This window comes from Engraulis encrasicolus, chromosome 11 (assembly GCF_034702125.1).
Source record: "Engraulis encrasicolus isolate BLACKSEA-1 chromosome 11, IST_EnEncr_1.0, whole genome shotgun sequence".
In the NCBI taxonomy this organism is placed as follows: Eukaryota; Metazoa; Chordata; class Actinopteri; order Clupeiformes; family Engraulidae; genus Engraulis; species Engraulis encrasicolus.
Window position 1 is genome coordinate 31044018 of NC_085867.1, and position 23062 is coordinate 31067079.

General features: G+C 42.7%; 2 protein-coding genes across 3 annotated transcripts; one reads left to right on the plus strand and one right to left on the minus strand.

Moving 5' to 3' along the window:
* Positions 1–1116, minus strand: LOC134457725 (uncharacterized). Its single transcript, XM_063209702.1, has 3 exons — positions 880–1116; positions 179–738; positions 1–81 (listed from the first exon to the last, which is right to left on the minus strand). The coding sequence occupies exons 1-3, from the start codon at positions 998–1000 to the stop codon at positions 1–3; spliced, it is 762 nt and encodes a 253-aa protein (XP_063065772.1). The 5' UTR covers positions 1001–1116.
* Positions 1117–5398: 4282 nt separating this feature from the next.
* On the plus strand, positions 5399–22892 carry slc38a9 (solute carrier family 38 member 9). 2 transcript variants are annotated; one of them, XM_063211308.1, is made up of 15 exons: positions 5399–5533; positions 6568–6676; positions 8495–8624; positions 10331–10449; positions 11112–11175; positions 11641–11734; positions 13195–13365; positions 13809–13868; positions 14809–15009; positions 16479–16586; positions 17554–17660; positions 19367–19480; positions 20900–21048; positions 21852–21941; positions 22326–22892. In XM_063211308.1, the coding sequence occupies exons 2-15, from the start codon at positions 6612–6614 to the stop codon at positions 22492–22494; spliced, it is 1641 nt and encodes a 546-aa protein (XP_063067378.1). In that variant the 5' UTR covers positions 5399–5533; positions 6568–6611; the 3' UTR covers positions 22495–22892. The 2 variants fall into 2 exon arrangements, with proteins under 2 accessions (XP_063067378.1, XP_063067379.1); XM_063211309.1 differs by lacking the exon at positions 5399–5533 and having other exon boundaries at positions 6428–6676.
* The last annotated feature ends 170 nt before the right edge of the window (positions 22893–23062 follow it).

Sequence of the window (23062 nt, forward strand, 5' to 3'; positions counted from 1 at the left end):
TTACGTGTTCTGAAAGTGATGAAGTACTTCTGCCAAATCGGCAGATTTGTTTTCATCTTTGAAAAGCAGTCCTAATGGGTACTGTAGAGATAAACAGAGACACAATTACTTTCACTACACTGACATTGTATGGTGTAGGTGTTTATGTAGTTGTTTATGTATTGTTTTAAGTTCTTACATCAGTGGAATGCTGCGCCATTTCTGCTGAATACTGATGCGGTATGTGTCGCACAACCACATTGGAGAATGGCTTGAATACAGACAGATAGCTAGACAGGATTCGGCTGGTGAAAACAATGAACTCTCTTCGCATCTGCATTTGTTCATTCTGGCTAGGGAGTGACAAATTCAGGTCATAGTCCAGAAGATTTCCAATTGGTTTGTCATTAGCCAGGTGATAAATGGGGACACGGTCCTGGACAGCGATGTGGTGTATCCAATGAATTGACTTGTTACTGTGTAGGGTGGACTGGTGGTGTGTGTGCATGAAAAAATCTAAATTATCAAAGATGATGGAATAAGTGTGTGGTGTAGTCGAGCACTTCTCCACCAACGACTGAGATGTGATCCTCACATCATGTCCAGAACCCTGGTCCACGGCACTTCCTTCAGTCAACTCTGATGAGGTCCTCAACTCTTTATCTGATGTTGCCTGCTCCGTGACGTTTTCAGCCAGCTCAGATGTGATCCCTTCCCCTGATGTGGCCTGGTCTGTGGCACAGCTTTCAGCTAATTCTCCTTTAATACATTAAAGACATGTACACATAAGACAACATAACCCCATACATGTCATGTACATGGCGCTGTGTGTGTGTGTGTGTGTGTGTGTGTGTGTGTGTGTGTGTGTGTGTGTGTGTGTGTGTGAATTTTACTTCTCACCTGATATTCGAAGGTCTTCCATACTTCGGAACACATCACCGGGTATCATCTCAGACTCCGTCCAGGCATCTATGGAGGTTTCGTCCTGCTCTTCACTGACAGGCTGACACCCAGCTTCCATTGCCAGGAATTCTTCGTTTTGCCTCTTCAATGACCAAAGACCAGATCCACAATTGTTTGCCAATTCCTTCTGCTTTCCAATAGCATTCTTGTATGTTGTTGAAATGGCAAATTTGCTGAGCCTTTCGAAGGCTGCTTTCTTTGCACCCCCATATTGCAGAATGCAGTTGATGTAGTAAGCGAACCCAGACAGGCGATTTTCTCTACCTCTTAATGCAATTGCAGCAGCAGCACAGGTGACAAAACGTGAGTGTTTTGTGATGGTTGTGAAGATGGACAAGAGGAGTGGTGAGAGGCGCTGCAGGTCTGACTCCAGGCTGCTAAATGAGAAAGAACTCAAATCTTCTGGTGAAGACCTCCACAACATGCATTTCTTGCTGGGGTCGCAGAGTGCTCTGGATTCACTTTCAATGACTGTAAGGATGCTGGCCTTCACTTCCTGTGAAAGCTCCTCATGCTTCATGATTAGTTTGGCCGCTGCTTTCCATTTTTTGTTCATGATATGTTTCACCAACAAAGCATTCTCAGATTTGTGCACCTCTTGATCAGAAATGACCTGAAAGAAGTAAAAGAAGTCAGAAATATCAATATGTATTATGTTAATAATCAAACAATGATAAACCAATGATAATCTACTTTAATAGTCTTCAATGTAGGACGACAACATTGAAATTGTTCAAGAGGCATAGGACAACCATTGATGTATAAGGGGGCAACATACAGCATCAGACCCTAGGTTATGTAAACTTTGATCAGGGTCATGTTGGTAGTTTGTGTTGTGATGGAGATAACACAGGGGAGTGCTGATAAATGTCATCAGACAGTCAATAGTGAAAGGGTGCAATGAGTGAAAGGGTTTTTTTTTGTAATAATTTACATTCTATGATACTTATCAACACAGCAAAGCATAGGGCATAATTCTGTCAGGGTATGTAATCATATGAACACCACTGTGAAAAAAATGGTGTGAGTGAAACACACGAAAAAGAACTGTGAATGATTACACAAAACCTTTTTCCCTCATTGAAATTGACTGGCTGATAGGGACCAGGTCAGGAAAGTTGGGGGCTGCTGTTCAGAATCGTGTCTCCTGGTCCAGATGAGCCATTTCAGCCCCTTCTGTGTTCATGTCGCACATCCCCCCCGGTTGTTGGTGAACCCCACCTCCCCCCCTCTACTGCCCTCCCTGCTACTGACCTACAGACTCTACCACTGACTTACAGACTTGGTAATTTTCCGTCAACCCACAAGTGTGTGGTTGGGCAGTGATAGGCCCAGCAACCCAGACCCCCGTCTCCAGAGGCTCAGCACCCTGCTGTGATCTGTGCAGCAGCATCTCACCCTCAACCGGGGGTAGGGGCTGACTACCAAGAAGCAGTGTTGTATAACGTACTGAAATCTCATATTCATGTAAAACTATGGGTACCCCTCCAAAAAATGACTTTGGTAAAAGTAAAAGTCACTGACTGAAATGTTACTTAAGTAAAAGTCTTAAAGTATCTGAAACTTACGTATGTATGCGAGGTACTGTCAAAAATAATGTAATTAAGTAATGTAATGAAAAGTACAATGCAGTTTGAAAGACTTTTTTCTATTTGGGTAAAATTTCAAAAATTCAAAAACATTTAAAAATGTACACACAACCAATTTCAGTCTAAATTTAGGAAAGGTTTCGACAGAAAATAAACTCAACTTCCTATGCGTGCTGACCTAAGCCCAGAGCCCATGCATCATGTCCTGACTTTGTTGCAGTATGGTCAAAACTCTTTTTTTCAATATATACACACACTTGGGAAAAGTGTTAAGTATTCAAAAACATACTTAAGTACAGTAGTGAAGTATTTTTCCTACTATACAACTCCTACTATACAATGTGACATGAACACAGGAGGAGCTGAAATGTCAGGCTAATCTGGTCCAGGAGGCAGAATTCTGAACATCCACTGTATCATTACTTTTCACAATGCTAAATGCCATGAAGACCAAGCAACAGTTCCAAAGTTATCTAATAGGCATGGCAAATAGGCATGAGAGACACGCTGATGACTAGCTGTAGGTTGTAGCTTTAGGGCGTATTTACATCAGAGACCGTTTAGGTGGGAGGTAGATGGACACTCCAACTGAGATCGCTCCCCGGACGTGTAGTCCCAGGTGTTTCTATCACTCCCAGACGTGTAGTCCCACCCGATTATATTTCACGTATTATCATACACTGCCACATAGGCCTACAAGCAATTTAGGACCTAAACCGTCTCTGTTTACACTCCTATGCTATCATTAAGTTTCAGATCAAGCGATGCAGATTTCAGCACGATATAATGGTCATTTTGGAGGCTACAGACTAGAGTAAGGAGAACGGTCGTCTAATGACAATGTTGTCCCTGGAATATCCTAACTGATGGGCAACATCTATAGGTCTAATGAAAAGCAAATTGAATATCTCCACCGTTACTGCACGATAAACAAATGTCAAAATGCAAACATACCTGGGCGATGTTGACACGGCAGCCCCTTTTCCCGGACTTGCTGGTTTATCACAGAACTTTTTCAATGCCCTTGGTGTTTTGGATGGAGTCGGCTCGCGGTCACGTTTCTGTGTAGAACCAGAGGTATCTGAAGTCGTGGTGGATGCTCCCTCCTCCTGCACCCATCTTCGGAACACCGGCAGGTCCTGTTCCATTCTCGTTAGTAACCGCACACAAGGCCTACAAATTCTGTTCGATTTTGTCTGTGTTTTCAACACCGACACGCCAACCTGCATTAATCTGTCAGCAATGGTTTGTTTTTCTTTCTGGCTGTCAAAGATAAGTGCTGAATTAGAAATCACGCCAGATATTCGCATATTTTTGTTGCAAAAACGGCAACAATCATTCATTTCCATGTTCACGTAGTTCGCGTGCAGTCTCTACAATAGCAGATTGGAGTGCTAGTTGGTAAATCTTTCCTCTCACTCTGACATTAGCCCGTAGAGAAAACGCTCGCTGGCCTGGCATTCGTTCTATTTCCTACTGCCTACACTCTACCAAGTACTTCCTGTCGCGCTGCAATACGTAATCATTCCTCATCACTCTGGTTGGTTGTTCGCCATCCTATTGCGTTGCATTGAGTGCAGAGGAAACCGTTGATCCCGCCCACACTGATTCTCAGCGACCCCAGACCCCGGCACATCTTTGCTGTAGGGGTTTTTGGCGCGGCCAGGCTAGGACTCATGAGTAGGGCTGGGTAAAATAATTGAGTTAATCGATAATCGATCGAATCAAATCAAAATTCCCATAATCGATTCACAGGGCACAAAATCGCTTTTTTGGTTCTTTTTCTTTTTGTTCTTTTTGTTTAATTTAGGTCTATGGAAAATACCCAGTAGGTATTAGTCAATTAGGCCTAGGCCTACTTATTACAAATTAGCAATCTGTTAACACTGTCAAGCCACAGCCCTTTGACATTTTTATATAAAAATAGGCAACAGCATCTTTTGGGGGAAATCCTGGCACCAAGAAGGGAACAGATTGAATCGATTCGGAATGAATCAAATCGAATTGAATTGAATCGTGATTAATCGATTCAAAGCCCAAAGAATCGAAATCGAATCTATACAGGAACATGGCTGTGATACCCAGCCCTACTCATGAGGAGTCATGAATAGGCACTGGGAGACATCAAAGTCATTTAGGCTTATTTTTGTGAAGATGTGCTTCCAATAGCTTATAAGCCTGATGTCGGCTCAACAAGCAGCCACTTCAAGATTCAAGATTCAAGGAGTTTATTGGCAATTGTCATTGAAGGCAACAAAATTGTGGGATGAGCAACAACACTGCGTATAGTTTCAAGTAGGCCCATATAATAGGCCTAGTAGTAGGCCAAAGTACTACCAGCCCCCCCCAGTAGGCCTACATTATAAAGTATAATAATACATTTATAGTAACAATAAAGTAATAATATGAGTAATAATAGCCTACATTAAGACACACACACACACACACACACACACACACACACACACACACACACACACACACACACACACACACACAAACTGTATAAATGAACAAAACAATAAGATCTTAAGCGCCTCTTAAAAATAGTCACAGAAGAACAAGTCTTGTGGTAGCATAATGATAAGACTGACTACTTCTTCTAACTTAATAGATGACTAATTATTAATTACTAATTACTAATTAAGTAATAGAGAGGTCTGAGATTATTTCCAGAAAAATGTTTGATGTGTTGAAAACATTTTCTGAGTTGGAAGGTGGATGTGACAGAGCTTTGGATGTGCTAGGACAGAGATTTTGATAGGAATTTTAAACTGTCTCTGGCTAGGATCATGTGACATAAAAGGATCCGTCCTCTCCATGTGCCGGTGACGTAGGAGGTGCTTTTCAAAACAGTCCAGTGTCAATGCTGAGCTATCAAACTGTCGTGGCCAGAGTGCACAGAGTACATTTCTCTTCTGTCGGTGTGATGGTGTCGGTTTCATTCTTTTGATATAACACAGTTGTGTCACATATCCATGCGCCGGTGTTTACTGTACTAGGTAAGTGGTTTGTGTTTTCACGCATCCTGTCTGTTTCTGTTTCAACTTTGCCATTGTTTTCGTTAGCTTAACGCTAGCAGGCTAGCCGGTGAGCTAATCTGAAGTAGGCTATTTTTTGGAAAGTGATAGGCTTGAACCATCCTGAAACATCTCGGAATATTCAGTGTTAACTTCAAGTATCAATGGCTTCAGTTACAGTTAACACTAGAAGTTATCAACTCCTGTCTGGCGGGCGTTATCCAGCCTCTAGCTGGATGTGCCAATCAAGGCTAATTGGAGGAAGCAAAACCTGCCCAAATCCATCATCACCTCACGAGTAGTCCAGATTTAATCTAATCAAGATTCAATACTCTCATCATACTCCATGCTAGTTTGCCTGAGGGGGTGGGGGTGGGGGTGTCACAAAATTGTGATGTATCTTTTATCTGTTAGCTCAGCAGAGTTAACGATATTCATTGATTGATTTGAGGAGTGCTAGTTGTTCCCCCGCTTTTAGAGTTTCCGGATAATAACATTTGTGTACGGGCTTCAACTAATGTTAAGCTCAATATAAATAAATGGAACACATGTCTGTCACTACATTGGTGGGCTACACGACATCCTCTAGCTACTTTCTCTGAAATACTAATCGACTTCACTTGGAGAGCTTTGATAAGATTTCCTTTCCATTTGCACCCTATACAGACACGAGATAGTAAGGCCACAGGCGCCTTGTATTTATTCCTAAATTTCCGCTGTCATGCGTGCGCATTTATTTACTCTAGCAAAACAATGACATCACTCACATCGATGTTGTTTTGTTCTGTCCTAAAGGACACTGTTTAGAGCATGGATGTGACTTGACCTTTGCTCCCCACTCTCAATTAATCACATGCCTAAGGGTAGTGTGCACAGGGGGACCAGTACATGTTGATGTCACTCTAGTCTGTCTCCACAACGTGCACCACTGTCCCTTAGGGAGCAGAGCAGGGCAGAGCACTGAGCAGTCGAGGTGGATGGGGTCTTCTTAAGAGTCCCCTCTTTGTCATTTATAGGGTATTGATTCACATGAGGGGACGCCAGACGCACTCTTGAAGACATGGAGGACGACAACAGACCACTACTGGGGGGTTCATCAGATTCCCTGGAGCCAAGAGTGAGAAGGTACAAACCGCTACAAATGTTCTTGTCATCTGCCCAGCTTACACACATTTAACATAGCTTATCGAATCTTTGTACACTTTGGACACGTTTTTGCTTGCTTGTGCTCAATCAGGTCAGTATGAGACAAAGTACTTTTGCTACTTTGTGCTGAGTTTGCCATACATTTTGTTCTGTCATTGCTGTGTTTTATTGTTATAACTACTGTAGAACGAGTGTGACTCAGTTAATGCTTGACTGATGTTGAGACTGACCATATGCAAAGTCGAGTTATGCAAGTCTGCTCGTTAACAACAGGTAGTTCGCTCTTTTGCTTCATGTTTTTTTCTTGTCGTCGTGTCTTGCTCAATGTCTTTTCCTTCTTTTCATTGTTTTTAACTGTCCCCTAGGGGCCTTCCCTTCAAATTAATTCACTTAATCTCATTGTCTGCCGTGTCTGTAGTGGGTATCCGGCCCTTACTCCTATTCTAGGGGAAGTTTGAAGAGACTTCCCCTTTGATCTGGGAAGTGTTGAGACACGCTGCACTTTCACATGCACCCACAAAAGGCGGTGTGTTGGGGGCAAAAAGTGAAACATAAGTGGAAGTGGTTGTAACGGTACTGCGGTGACTGCGCATGAGATTTTGTTTAGTGGTGTCAGATTAAGGATCAATTACATTTGTTTTGTACTCAGACGTCAGGTTGTTCAACCACAGCTAATGCTCATACATTAATTAGTGATGGGTAATTCATGTACTGCAATGAATATTCCTCTTAGATAATCCACTTTAAACAAAAAAGTCATTTAATCCATACAGTAGTGGCAATAGCTGTGGTTGCACCACCCTGATTTGTGCTGCTGCTAAAACGTCATTGACCCTTAAACAATCAGGTATATTTATTATACAGTAATAAGCTCCAGCATCCAGTAATGAGCTGGATGAACTGTTCCCTCTGCAGTGTCTTCCCCTTCCCTCTGAATCACTGCACTTAGCATCAGTAGCGCCTTGTGTTTCTGAATTAATTCAGTTTGGCATTTCACAGACACTGGCCAAGACTTTACATTTGGGCCGGGCCACACATTTTCAAAGCAGCCAGCACCCCTCCCTCCCCTCCCCTCGCCTCCACTCCCCTCCTCTACACTTGTTTGGTGTTGCGTGCCGCCTGGACATGGTATTTTTAGTGGGCGCCCGCCACTCGCTGTCTCTGAGATACATGTGCAAAACATCAGGTTGCCTGCCACAGGGTTCCCCAGAGGCCTCTTACACAGCTACTACCTGCATGGCAATCAAAGCTGCTTTTTTAGCACCTCAGTAGCACTGACGCCTGTTGTGGCTTCTTCACGTGTGTGTCTGTCTGTCACATGGCGGTTGGCGCTACGTGCGTAAGATTTCATGTGTGAAAGATGTAATCTGTGTAGCGAAAGCAAGCCCGTAATTTGCCAGATTACAAATTACATTTGTCAATTAAATTTCTCCTGAAAGTGTAATGGGAGCTTACTAGCTGACCAAGTCTATTTCCATGGGATCCCATGCAGTGTTCTACACTTTAAAGCCTTATTTTAAGGGGACCAGTGGCCTTCAAGTGTCTTTAGTAGCTTTTAACTTAAAGGCATACATTGGGGCTGCGGAGTGACTCAGTGGACCAGAGAGCTGTATCATTGCTCAGGGGACTTAGTTTCATTCCAGCCCGAGGACGTTTCCTAATCCTTCCCCAATGTCTCTCCCCACTGGTTTCCCGTCTCCCTCACTGTCCTATCTAAATGATAGCCCCCCGAAAAAGGCATACATTATCCTTGTCTTACTACATGCATACTGTATATATGGCTGTGTGTTGTTGTAGGCCTTTTTACGTGGAGCCGAGGAACATTGTGGATGACGCCACTCCGGAGCGCGTGTCCTCAGAAGCAGCCATCCTCAGCAGCAGGATACACTACTACGGCCGCCTCACAGGCTCCTCCGACAGACTACTGGTGAGCACTCATACAAGTTACTTTTCATTACATTACATTAGAATTAGTAGATACTAGTGCCAAATCACAGGGTCCTCCAACAGTTTACTGGTGAGTGGTCATACAGTTACTTTTCATTACATTACATTACAGTATTCTTATTCGATACAATTACTTTTCTGTACATTACATTACAGTTAGTAGATGCTATTGCCAAGTCATTGGGTCCTCCAACAGATTACTGCCGTACAAATACTTTTCATTAATTGCATTACATTACACTTAGTTTATACTGTACTTTTTATCTAAAGCGACAAAAGACACAACAGACATTTGGAATTTGAATGGACTTGATTGCATCATAGTTGGAATTCCAAAAATTCATAGTGTCTAGATGGTTAACATTTTGGATCAGTCCTGTATCAGAAGATGTATTATTCTGTATATTTCAAATGTACTAAAAGGTGACTTGACATTCAGATGTATTGTCAACATTAAGCAGCTTAGGTGTTGAAGCTAAAGAAACGTAAAAGGCCAAGTTGTAAAAACAGCTGACAGGGGTTCTTGTGAAGGCTCTTCATATGACTAAAGGCTGATGCTAACAACTTTCGATATTACATAGTTATTGGATGGCTGCTTTTTTTTGTCGCTCATCTTCTATCATGCCACATGTTTATTGTTGAGTCACTTTAATTCTGTTTTGTCAGCAGAAACTTTGCACGCTGCCCTTGCACACTGGTTCTAGTGTAGGGGATGTGTTAGTGCTACGCACAGGGGGTCAAAGTAAGAGTAACTTCACAGAGAATCTGGTTACTATCTGGTTACTAACTTCACTGAGGAACTGGTTACTATCTGGTCACTAACTTCACTGAGGAACTGGTTACTAATTACAGTTACTATGGACTGTTGTACCTGATTATGTTTTTTTTCCCAGTAACAACAATGGATCTTTCTCAAAACCTAGGCCAGTGTCCTTCCAAGTGTATCAGCCTAATTAGTCACGCACAGTGATTGGATACTTTTTGGTGAACTCTACAGAATATCCAGTCACTGGGTGTGACTAATAAAGGGTATCCAATCACTGGGCGTGACTAATTAGGCTGATACACTTGGAAGGACACTGGCCTAGGCTTTGAGAAAGACCCAATGTCTCTAGCCACCTCTTTAGGTACAATGGAATACCTGGTGTAACCACTATGTAATCTCATGTGCTAGTGTTGTACTCGCACCATACATTTACTTCTACTTTGACTTTGGCCACCTCTGGTACTACGTTAGCTTCAATAGAGGTGTTCATGAAGGTCCTGGAGCACAAGCCTTCAGTAATAGGGGTGCAGGTGTGAGGTAGGAAAACTGTAGCGACCGTGAAGACAAACTAGTCTGGGCGAAACGTGTTGTTCACTCGAAGAAATTAAGAAACAGTAATGAGAACGCTGTGTTTTCTGAACTTTTCATCTTTGTCATAAAAGAGTCTTATTAGTTCACTCCTCTGGCACAATTAAGTCAAAGGGCTTCTGTCTTGTAGATTTGTCACTTTCTCTGAATGTAGATGCCCAGCCAGGTACCCAGGTGAATTAACCCCCCCCTTCAGTTTCAGTCCTACAACAATCAGTGGCCAAGTTGCCTTTGGACAAGGGCAGCATTTTTCCTTCAGTGACCTCACCAGACGGACATTGACCTTTGTTCTGGATGTGTTTTTTGCTTTGTTTACGTCTGTCGCTGTGTAGGCTCCTCCAGACCATGTGATCCCCCCACCTGAGGACATCTACGTTTACAGCCCGCTTGGGACGGCATTCAAAGTGCAGAGCAAAGATGGCTCGCACAAAAACCCCAGCATCGTCACCATGTATGTACCGGTACCTTCTAGATTTAAGATTCAAGAGTTTATACTGTCATTGTCAAAAGGGCAACAAAATTGTACAACAATTAAAGAAGTGGTAGATTCCCAAGTAAAGTGCACCCCTTTCCACTCATATACTATGTACCGCCCACGGTATCCCTACGTATGTGGCTGTGTGTAAGTGTATAAAGAGTTAAAAGGCAGAGTGATGGAACACAGTACAATATTATTTTTGCCTCAAAGGGAAATGTGTCTTCAATTCATGTCTTGCAGACACAATAACGCACAGTAATTTGTGTCATATGTTGCAATGCAAACATACCACCAACAATGACTACGATATGAATAAAAAATATTGAACGCAGATGAGACAACACTCAAAATTTTTCATTCAGTATCACTGGCCTCGATTACATGAGACATATGATTCAGTATGATTAATTTTGAATAAAACTTAATTCGCTTCGAAAACTTCATGTATACACAATTTAAACTAACAATTTAGAATTAAATGAAACTGCAATGTAAACTCGACGGAACAATTTAATTCTGGATTATTAATTCGGAATTAAAGCAACATGTAAACGTGGCCACTGTAATGTTACGGTGTAAAATAGTATGTATCATGATCTTGATAAAACCATCTTAACCATCGCTTCTTTCTGTAGATTTGCTATATGGAACACCATGATGGGCACATCAATACTGAGCATTCCATGGGGAATCAAGCAGGTAGATCTTTAAGAGCACTTTTTTGAACAGGCATCATCATATATTTGATGTAAGGCTTTGATGCAATCCCATTCCCTTTTTCATGTAATGCCAGGTGTAGATGCAACAAAACGTTCATAGTATGTTATACTTTTCCATTATGCATTGTTTCAAAAGACAAGTTGATGATCTAATTGTTGATGTGTTGAAATGTATTGATCTAAATATCTCATGGCAAATGGCTGTTCTTATATTTCTAAATAAAGATAGGTGTAAACCCAGAATTACAGTAGTGCCATAATGCTTTTCTTGGATGCTTTTTTGTCTGTATGTCTATGTCCTGACATGGAGTAGAGAGAGAAAAACGTAATTTCAATTTCCTTGTATGAACTGTGCATATAAAGAAACTGACAATAAAGCTGACTTGACTTGACTTATTGACAAGACATGTTGTTGCCTAAATCATTGCAAATGTTTGTTTTCTAGGCAGGATTCACACTGGGGATTATCATCATCATCGCAATGGGCTTCCTCACCTTATACTGCTGTTTAAGGGTGCTCAAGTCAACCAAAGCTATACGTAAGTCTTCAAACTCCTGGATTCTCAATACTGAACTTAGAGTGCTACGCCAGTAGCTACGCCAACATTGAAACTGAGAAAAATGCCTTCAAATTCTTGGTATTACGTTGGATATGTTACTGCAAATTTGACATGGCAACATCTCTAAAGCGGGAGACAATTGGATCTTAAGGCTTTTTCACAAGATAAAGGAGGTGTAATGAAGACCATTTTCAGTATAAACTGAACACTTTGCCTTTTTTCGGCAGTATAACACAGAATTACATTCTGTTTTACATTGTCACTTGTTGCCTAGATACATCACTACACGTGCCGTTCACAGATCCATTCATTGTCTCCTTGTTGTCATGTTTTGATGCATGCCGGCAGACAGACTATGTTAGCCCAGTACCGCAAGCAGAATGTGCACCCACACAGGATGGCATTTCTGAAATGCTGGCTGCACGTGCAACAGAGGGGAGAGGCCTATTCTAACACTCAGACTCAACTGTTCACACATCTGAACTCGCAGCCTGAGTCATGCTAAATCCCATAGACTGCCTGTCTGCTGTGACCTGAGTACATTGTTGCAAACATGGCCACGTGTGTAGGAGGACTGAATGCAGAGGTGGCCAAAGTAAAAGTAGAAGTAAATTCGGTAACACTTTTGATGCCGGTGTCATAAGCATGTCATTACTGTGTCATAATAGTGTCATGACAGTCATAGATAAGTCATAAACATGATGTCATTGTCATAAACATTTTATGACTGTTGGCCTTGAGTGACATTCGGTTATGGCAAAGACAATGTCACTTAAGGCCAACAGTCATACTATTATGCACTATTATGACACTGTAATGACGTGCTTATGACACCGGCGTCGAGTAACATGTTACCGTAAATTCATGGTGTAAGTGCAACGCCATATGGAAAAAATCTAAACAGAAAAGCCCCAAATGTGATCCAACCAAGGGAGGAAGGAAGGGAGTGGTAAGGGTGGGGATTAAACCTGCAACCCTCTGATCTAAAAGTCCAACTCCCAAACCGTTACACCACGGCTGCAGTCATTAGTCAAAACCCGGGACAAATCTCCACCCTTCTTTCCTGTATTATGCCCTTGTGAAGAATCTTGAGAATGTTTCTGACAGTTATGACCGAGTCCTCCACGCCTCAATTTTGAATAGATTCCACAGTGTAGCAGCTACCCCCCTAAATCCACATTGTCCTTAATGATCCTCACGTGGGGCTGTGGTCTAATGGTAAGGGAGGTGGACTTAACATCAGAGGGTCGCAAGTTCCCACCTTTACCTCGTCCTGCACTTCCATCCATGGTTGAGGTGCCCTTGAGCAAGGCACCTAAGCCCACATTGCTCCAGGGCCTGTAACCAATACCTTGTAAAATTACTTTAAGTCACTTTGGATAAAATGTCAGCTAATTATAATGTTATGTAATGGTTGCTGTCTGTTCTCTCTTCTCCAGCATATGTGGATACTTCCGACTGGGAGTTCCCTGATGTGTGTCGGTATTATTTCGGGGCATTTGGGAAGTGGTCGAGTCTGATCTTCTCGTTGGTCTCCCTGGTTGGTGCCATGGTGGTCTACTGGGTACTCATGTCCAACTTCCTCTTCAACGCCGGCAAATTCATCTTCAGTAAGTAGCCCCCGGTCTGCAATCAGACCTTCATGAACCCCTCTATTGCATTACATTCCATTACACTTAGTTTATGCTTTTATCCAAAGCGACTTAGTTATTTTAGGTACAGGGTATTGGTTACAGTCCCTGGAGCTGTTGTGGGGTTTAGATGCCTTGCTCTAGGGCACCTCAGCCATGAAGTGAGATGCGGAGTGGAAGGGCGGGATTCGAACCTGCCCTAGACTACTGCACTAGAACCAGCATGCCAGTATGAGTTCTTCCTGCTGATAAAACAGAATATAAATGATTTACTGATCAACATGTCACGTGACCGCAGCTGAGCCGACAACCATAGCAGCCATCCTCCAATACATTTTCATTTTTCATTTTATTATATTATCTTTCTTGTGTTGGGTTGTAATAGTGATCTCTTATGTTCCGTTGTTCTCCTTTCCTTGCAGACTACGTTCATCATTTGAACATGACAGATACAGATTTTGGAACAAACGGTTCTGAAAGAGGTATGGGAAAACCATTAGTCACGTTCGCTGTGTGTGATGCAGCAGTTGAAACAGTCATTTAAGCTCAACATGTCTTGTTATATGTCCATCATGTACAAGTTAGAGTAATTCAGAGTAATTATTCAGTCTGTTTCTATAGTCCATGTGTATGATAAAAGGGGCTTTACATCTGTCATGTTAGTTTATTTAGTTTGAGTGTAATCAATATGTACAATAGTCATTCAGTTTGTGTACATTAGGATGAAAAAATGAATTGAGTTTAGCTGGTTACTGGAGTTTAATTATTGAGTGTATTCAGTTACTTTTTCACATTATATTGCATTTCACTTAGCTGAGGCTTCTATCCAAAGTAGGGCTGCACGATTATGGAAAAAAACATAATCACGATTATTTTGGTCAAAATCGTAATCACGATTATTAATCATGATTCTTGATTTTTTTGCAGATTTTTTTTGAAAATTATAGAATGAATTATATACGGGATGAGCAAAATAAAATGAATTGTAGTAATTATGTAAAGGCAATAGCATGAAACTTAGGTGGACAGATTTCTGGCCAGAAACACCAGCCTGTCAGTGTGTTCTGGCTTCAAGGACGCTCTCAAAGGTAGGTCACTATTGCCACGATTAAATCACGATTAAAATCATGACTTCGATTTCACTCTTTGATCACGATTTTCGATTATTTTCGATTAATTGTGCAGCCCTAATCCAAAGTGACTTACAGTTAATACAGAGTATTGGTTGGAGCAATGCAGGGTTAGGTGCCTTGCTCAGGGGCACTTCAGCCCAGGAGGGAGGAAGGGATTGGTAAGGATGGGGATTGAACCTGCAACCCTGTGATCTACAGTCAAACTCCCTAACTCCTTATCTAGAGATATGAGGGATAAGTTCATTTAGAGAGCAATGTAATGTAACCCTGTCCAATTTGTTTTCCATAGTCATCTGTCCGTTTCCTGACACGGATCATGGCAGCAACCTGAGCGTGGCTGTGACTGTGACGGGCAGTGGGAACAGCACGGCGGAGGTGTTTGACCACTGGTGGAGTAAGACCAACACCATCCCCTTCTACCTCATCCTGCTGCTCTTCCCCCTCCTCAACTTCAAATCGGCGTCCTTCTTTGCCAGGTTCACCTTCCTGGGTAAGCTGCCTTCCTGCTGATGAACACAGACGCTGAGAAGAAATGGATTGTGCCTGTGAGACTGATGGGAAGACATGTGTGTTTTCGTGTGCGTGCCTATTTAAGTGTGTGTGTGTCTGTGTGTCTGTGTCTGTGTGTGTGTGTGTGTGTGTGTGTTTGTGTGTGTGTGTGTGTGTGTGTGTGTGTGTGTGTGTGTGTGTGTGTGTGTGTGTGTGTGTGTGTGTTTGTGTGTGCAGAGTTGTATAAAGTAGAACGGAAAAAAAAGTACAGTACAGTACAGTAGATGTAAGATGTACAGTAATGACTGCATTAGTGTTATGACATTGTTTCGACTTTGTAATGTCATACTACTAGTGTTGTGATTACATCTGTCAGAGTACTTCTACTTCTACGTCAGTACTTCTGCTGTGGAGGTGGGGTGGGTACTGGGAAGACTCACACATGTCCCCTGCAGGTCAGGGTAGTCTGGTCAGTGTCTGGTTCACACAAAAAAAGTAATTGATCCAGAGGATTCTGTGGAGTAGATGACCTTGCTGAACCCTTACAGGCTCAAATGCCATACTCTTGCACAATATGTTAGCCTCTTAGTTGGAAACCTGTAAGCACACACATCGTAATTTCCAGACTATAAACCACTTTTTTTCCAATTTCCACATGATTTGAACTTGTAATATGATTTGGCTACTTTACATTTTTTTATGGGCTAACAAAGTTCATATTGTGGTCCATGTACTGTGGAATTATTTCAGTCCCTTTAAGTTTAGTGGGTGCGTCATATATTCTGGTATATAACACTTACGTTTTTCTTTTACTTTAGACAACGTTTTTTTGTCTTTCACCTGACACGTTTCAATGGTATAGCTTCCGTCTTCATCAGAGGGTCACATGGATGTTGATGTGTGACTTAATTTAAAATCAGCTGATGTTGTTGTGGAGGTGTGACCCTCCTGTCAATAATCACAGGTTGGTCACACCTACTGCTGTTCGAGTTGTCCTCTTAGGGTGGTAGTCCAGGTGTGGGAGAGCATGTATGCCCCCTCATCCCTGTTCATGGTATTTTGGCTGCACTTTCTGATTTCCATAGACTCCTTAATCCAGCGGAGCCCAAATACCAACCTGTCATTATTGACAGGGAGGTCGCACCTCCACAACAACATCAGCTGATTTTAAAGCATGTCACACATCAACATCCATGTGACCCTCTGATGAAGACGGAAGCTATACCATTGAAACATGTCGGGTAGAAGGTTTTAAAAAAAACTGTCTGAAGTAAAAGAAAAACTTAAATATTATTCAAACAGGTATACATCATGAATGTTATACATCTATATTTTGGTATGCTTCATTGTACCGATATGTCAATCAGGGCTAGGTATTCATAACATGCATGTCTGCATACCGGTCCTGCTTATCAGTTATTTACGTCCTGTTTTGTTGTTTGTTTTTGTGTTTTTGTGTGATGAAATTAGGCACAGCGTCTGTGATCTATCTTATCGTCCTGGTAACGGTCAAATCCTTTCGCCTGGGCTTCCACCTGGAATTCCACTGGTTCGAGCCATCCAAGTCTTTTGTTCCAGGTGCCACATTGATTTATCTGAACAGGATTATCTTGTGTCTTTACGCTTTGTTTGTGTCTGTGTTTGTGTTTACGTGGCGCAGAGTGGGCCAGTGGGACAAAATGAGACAATAGATAAGCAATTATGGTAATCTCAATCATCATTAACACCAATTTCCTATTGTTGGGTGGGGGAGAAGATGGACTGGATTTTATTGATTGCAGACTGGGCTTTCAGTCAACTGAAACAGAACCACAGCACAAACAATTAAGATTAATTGAAATGAGTGGTATTCAAGGAATGCTAGTGTAATTGACATCTTTAACAAGGCTGGATAGTTCTAATCTCTGCCAGATTGAAGAAAACATTCTATCTGAAGACCTGTTGTCTGTGAAGAATCTCAGTCATCCAGGTCATGATTCTCCAAATACTCAAGCTTGAAGAGAAGTAGCTTTCAGCTGAACTACTCGCCTAAGACCTCTTAATGTTGGGGCAGCGCCACTTCACAGACAGAAACCTGCATGTCAGTTTTGTTTTTATTACGAACTGTAAAAAGAGTTCACTTGTGGTGGGAACAGATTAATATATAACCACCATGTACAATATGTGCCTAGCCTAACCTACCCAAGCAATGTGGTTTCCATCTCCTCTATGAAATGTGTAAGCAGAAGCGCCCGAACACAACACAATACAGTACAGTACATCAGAATCACACCAAGTCTGTTAGCAGAGTATGTAATGGTGTTAAAAGGGCTTCACTACAAGAGTACCAAAAGAGCATGATTCAATTTGGGGGAAAATGTCTGCCTTGTCATGCTGAACTGCTGAACTTTTTTTTTTTTTTAAAGCCATGTGTTCATGAGCATCTGTTGAAACCAAGCTCTAACTTTTTATATTTATATTTATCACTCCTCTCTCTCTCTCTCTCTCTCTCTCTCTCTCTCTCTCTCTCTCTCTCTCTCTCTCTCTCTCTCTCTCCGTTCTCCAGAGTTCAGGCTGCTCTTCCCCCAGCTGACTGGCATTCTGACTCTCGCCTTCTTCATCCACAACTGCATCATCACCCTCATGAAGAGCAACAAGCACCAGGAGAAGAACGTGAGCGGATGCACATTATGACACACATTATGACGGCGTTGTAAATGAATAAAGTGCCTAATAAGTAAGGGATAACGTTTGGCAAGAAGGTCTCTCCAGAGGGATCAAGACCCTGCCGCTCCCCGTCGGGGACCTGCGTCTCTCTGTCGGTCGCTATATCACGACCGGGACCTCCTCGGCAAACGTTATCCAGCTTATTACATGGCACAACCTTAGATTACGTACATCAATGTCCTTTTCCTCTATTCTCCCTGCCCCAACTGCACCAGATTCTAGCCACCAAGTTCTCTGTCAGAAGTGTTTAAATTGGACGTTCATAGAATGTGCGCTTGAAATGCTGTGACAACCATTATTGCCTAGACTGGGCACATTTTGAGCAGGGTCACAGGATTCCAAGTGTCAAAATCAGCTGACGCCGTTGGCAGCAGACATTCTGTAGGATAGTCTATAGACAAACGCATAAGTTGCCGAGAAATATCAGACATGCCCATGCTGAACGGAGCATTCCCAAGAATGAAAAAATCTAGTATGAAAAGTATAAAAGTAGGATCTGAAAAGTATAGAATACAGGTGTAGCGAAGGGGAGTAAACCGGGGCTCTGACCGCTACACCAAAGAGCCAGGCTCGTTGGCATGTTAGTCAGAACACACCCACAACCCTAGTGATGGTCACTCCATCACAACAGGTAATTGATTGTTTTAGTGAATTAGAAGGACACGGTCGACAACTGATTCACAGAGGTGTTTTATAGCATAGCGTGGCTTGAGACAGTTTGACGTTTGGAGGCTGAAACAGAAAGGGGAAGCACGTCGCTAGCCGGCGAGTCAGCAAATGTGGTTTGAGGAGTCTGCTGAACAGAACTGATCCTTGAGCATGGCTCATAAACCGACCATGCACATTCCTCTACACAGTGGCGGAAGAATTGCACACAGGGCTCTAGGGCAAAACACTGATCGTGAGGGGCCTCCCCAATTGCTTGCCAAGGTCATAATCGGGCCCCTTGACACCCATACAGGAGGGCCCTGGGCCCAGAGGCAAATGTCTTGCTTGTCCTCCCCCACGGTAGCTCTGTACATTCCTTCGAGTAGCCTCACAAGCATCCGCGCACATGAGGAACTGTCCCGTATTAGTCACTCAGGAAACAGGAAACAAAGGGCTGAAACTGCTGTGCTAACAGGGTGGGGAGAAGGGGAGATGGCTGCCGTCAGCTTAAGTACAACGTGGTTTGCCGTGAATATCTGTGGTTGTTCGTGCATCAGTTTGGAGACGTTTTGTGCATCTCAGCATTTTCATTACTCCTAGGCTTTTACATTGGTCACATGAGGTATTACTGACATGTTGTTTTTATGGATTGGTGTTACTATGGTAACGTGCTGATGAAAGAGAATCAGGTTAAGGTTTATGATTAGGTTCACATTTTCATGTGGGCAGTGTAATGACTGTACAACTATGGGGGGAAAGCAATATCTTTCTACACGCTTTTGTCCACACATTGTAATTTAGATTAGATTAGATTGCCTTTATTATCCCCCACCCCTATCCATCCCCTATTTTCCACCACCATCAGACAAGTTTACAGCCAACTGATTATTGACTGTGCTAGACGTGTGACAGCTTTGCAAGAGAGCGGAGTGTTTTGCATATTATTTATACTAATAATATAATTTTCCACATCATTAATAGTAATTCTCTTCTGCTGTTTCCAGGTGCGAGACCTGTCTGTGGCCTATCTCCTGGTGGGCCTGACTTACCTGTATGTGGGAGTACTCATCTTTGCATCGTTTCCATCGCCAGAACTCTCCAAGGAGTGCATTGAAGCAGTAAGAGCTTACATGTACTGTGTGTGTGCCTGCATTTGTGTCTGTGTGCGTGTGTGTGTGTATGCGTGCGTGTGTGTGAGCGCGCGTGCGCGCAAGTATGTGCCCAAATCACCTCAGTTCAGCTTCTCAGAGGTTTATGCACTAATATGTAGGTGAAAGGCATTGCCACAAATGAAACGTTCAGTTTGTACTTTGCTCTACTATGCAGATTTGCAAACAAAGCACTGAACAGACTGTCAGACTGTACCTTATTGGCTTATTTCCAGTCTTCTAATGAAACTTTGAAGATTATGATTTATCGTGAAAGTGCACATTAAGACGTATAACACAATACCACTAGAATTCTAGGACTGTGGGGTCGTAATTGAAGACGCAAAGCCATCTTAGTGCATTTCTCATGATTCTAAAGAAGTGGACTGTATTTCTAAAAATGTCATAAACTTAACAATCAATACATCTTTTGTTGAATTGGCTTGGTTTGTTGTACATAACATTTCAGTTTATCTTTTTAGATGGATAATATTTAAAAAAATATTTTTACAGATTTGTGAAATGGCACTTGGAGGGTTTTGCGTTCAATTGGTTTCCTCGTACTACATATGTCATGCACCAGCAAATAGGTGTTAGTTTATGGCAACTAAAAGAAACTCCAGGGGCCTCATTTATCAAGCGTCTTAGGCACAGATCTGTGCGTAAAGCGTGCGTGCGATCATTCCTGAGCAAAGTGTGGGATTTATGAACATGTACTTGAACGTAGAAATGTGCCTAAATCTACGCACACCTCAGACCATGCGTGCGAGTGGAGGAAACATGAAATTGCAAATAATATTGACCCTGCAAGGTACAGTTTGCTTTGAATGGCAATTGAGTATGATAGTGTGCTATTTTACAGTGCTTTCGTCCATGTGTATCTCATTCTTTTACTTATTTTGATACACTGTCCTCCTCCTGTCGAAAGCACCTCCACTTCTGCCGCGGAAATGTTTCCCGCCAGCGCTTCGTGTGGCGCGTGTGTTCATGTGTGTCCAAACAGGGTGACGCCTTCGAATTAACATGGCATTTGAATGTATTTTAATATTATGGTTAATTGAAGGCGTTTCGGTATGCAAATTACCCCGAATGTGCGCGTGCACAGTGATTTGGAAGGTGTGGGATTTATCATGGAGAGGTGTGCGTAGGAGCAGCCAACGCACGTTTGATAAATCCCGATTTTTCTGTACTTGCGACCATTCTATATTTCACTCGTAGGACACAATTTAGAATGCATTCTACGAACTGATGATAAATGAGGCCCCTGGTCTTTCCTCCCCCAAAGCCTGAAACTCTCTCCTATTACACTTCCTATATCAGATGGTCTCAAAAAATATTCACTGTTCATTGTAAAATCTCTCTCTCTCTTTCTCACCCTATCTCTTCCAGAACTTCCTGGATAATTTCCCCAGCAGTGACGTGTGGGTGTTTGTGGCGCGCACATTCCTGCTCTTCCAGATGACCACTGTCTACCCGTTGCTAGGATACCTGGTCCGCGTGCAGGTCATGAGCCAGATCTTTGGCAGCAACTATCCAGGGTGAGTCTGCCCGGCCTACTACACTTGTGGCCTGGAGAAGCCTGGCTATCGCCGCACTGTGTCTCAAGTCAGGCATTGTCTGGGAACAGTGTATTCATTTTTTCATGAGGGAGGTCGATATAAATTATATAAACTATCTAAAATACTATTTAAAGGGACTCTAGGTTGGATTAAAAGTCTAATTAATCACTGTCCCGAGGCAGCCGGTGCTTATTTGAGTCATTAGTAGGTGAACCATGACTCTCGCGACCACTTCCACGGTCCGCTGTCAGAAAACCGCAAATGCAACTTTTGACAGCGTGGTCAGTACAAATGTCGTGGGAAACACTTTTCATACAAAAAATTGCTTTACATACTGCATGTATGTTCGTATCAACAGCTGGCATTCCGCGATGAAAAACATTCTCACTGCGCATTTATTTAAACAGCATTTTTTCATGACTGTGTACATTTTGAGACAGATGTTCCTATCTATGTGTACTGTTGTGAGGGGTATAGAGTATAGTTGCCCCACCGGAACTCAAACCCGGGCCTTTTGGGATTCCAGACTGGGGCTTGCACTGACACCAAAGAGCCACACTGATTGGTGTGACAGTCAGACTACAAGCACAACCAACCTTACAGTGATGGTCACTCCATCACACTATGTTAGCAAATTTTTACAAATGCATCACTGGACAAAAGGGGGTTCCACTCAAGAAAATGGGCAATTTTTGGGCATAATCCTGTAGTTTGGGTGAATTCTAGTCTGCAGATGGTCCAAAAGAACGGTAATGTGCATGTGCTACCCTCTTCTCCCTCAGATTCTTCCACGTGTTTGTGCTCAACTGCTTCATCGTTGGCGCTGGTGTCACCATGGCCAAGTTCTACCCTAATATCGGATCCATTATAAGGTAAGACGATCCTGAACATGTTTCTATTAAATTTTTACATCCAGAATTTATGGAACTGTTATACTGTCATTACGCGTAAACTATACGTGTCTGTTTTCTCCTCATTTTCTTTCATTGAGTTTCACATTGTCTGCAATGATGCGTCACATGTACGCTAAATTGCCATTTCGTCATCCCGGGTCTATTTCCTCATCTTATTGCCACTGGTGTGTGTGTCTGTGTGTGTGTGTGTACATGTTCTTGTCCACCACCCCTCTTCCTAATGCGTGCGTGCGTGCGTGCGTGTTCTTCCCCACCACCACTCCTCCTAATGTGTGTGTCTCTGTGTGTGTGTCTCTGTGTGTGTGTGGGCATGTGTGTGTATTCTCCTCCATCCCTCCTCAGGTACTCTGGTGCGACGTGTGGCCTGGCGCTGGTGTTTGTCTTCCCCTCCATGATCCACATGATCGGCCTGAAGCGGCGCGGGGAGCTGCGCTGGTACTCTGTCCTGGCGCACGGCCTCATCATCCTACTGGGCCTGGCCAACGTGGCTGGACAGTTCATAGAGATGTAGAACACCGCCCACCCTCATCTCTTCCTCTGTGGAACACACAGGGGCAGGCTGGGAAATGCAGTCCTGCTTGCTCCTCTTTCTGCCTTGACTGGCTGGAGAAGAACTATTAGTGATCCCTGGGGGAAATGCAGAGCAGCCAGAATCCTTCTGATGCCTTTTGTTTTATTTTATCAACTTTAATCAACCTTGGAGGCACAAGAGTGGGTAAAACTTTTAAAGTTTTATTGTTTTAGCGATACGTTTTAATTTTATTTTAATTACAGAAGCTACAAGGCACAGTCATGAAACGGTTCTCCCCCTCCAAATGCTGACAAATGAAAACGACTTCTAGTTTGGTTCTTGTGACGGGGACATTTATATTATACAAACACTGCAATGCTTTGATGGGCACTGTAGAACGCAAGGACTGTAGACGTAAACTGGTTAAATATGTTTTTAAACTTTCCATACCATTTTATTTTACTATTTTTTAGAGGGAAAGATCCCTCTTCCCTCTGTATTTTATGATGACTCACTTTGTATTTGGAGCTGCGTGCGTCTCTGTTTAGACACGTGATGGCTTGATGAC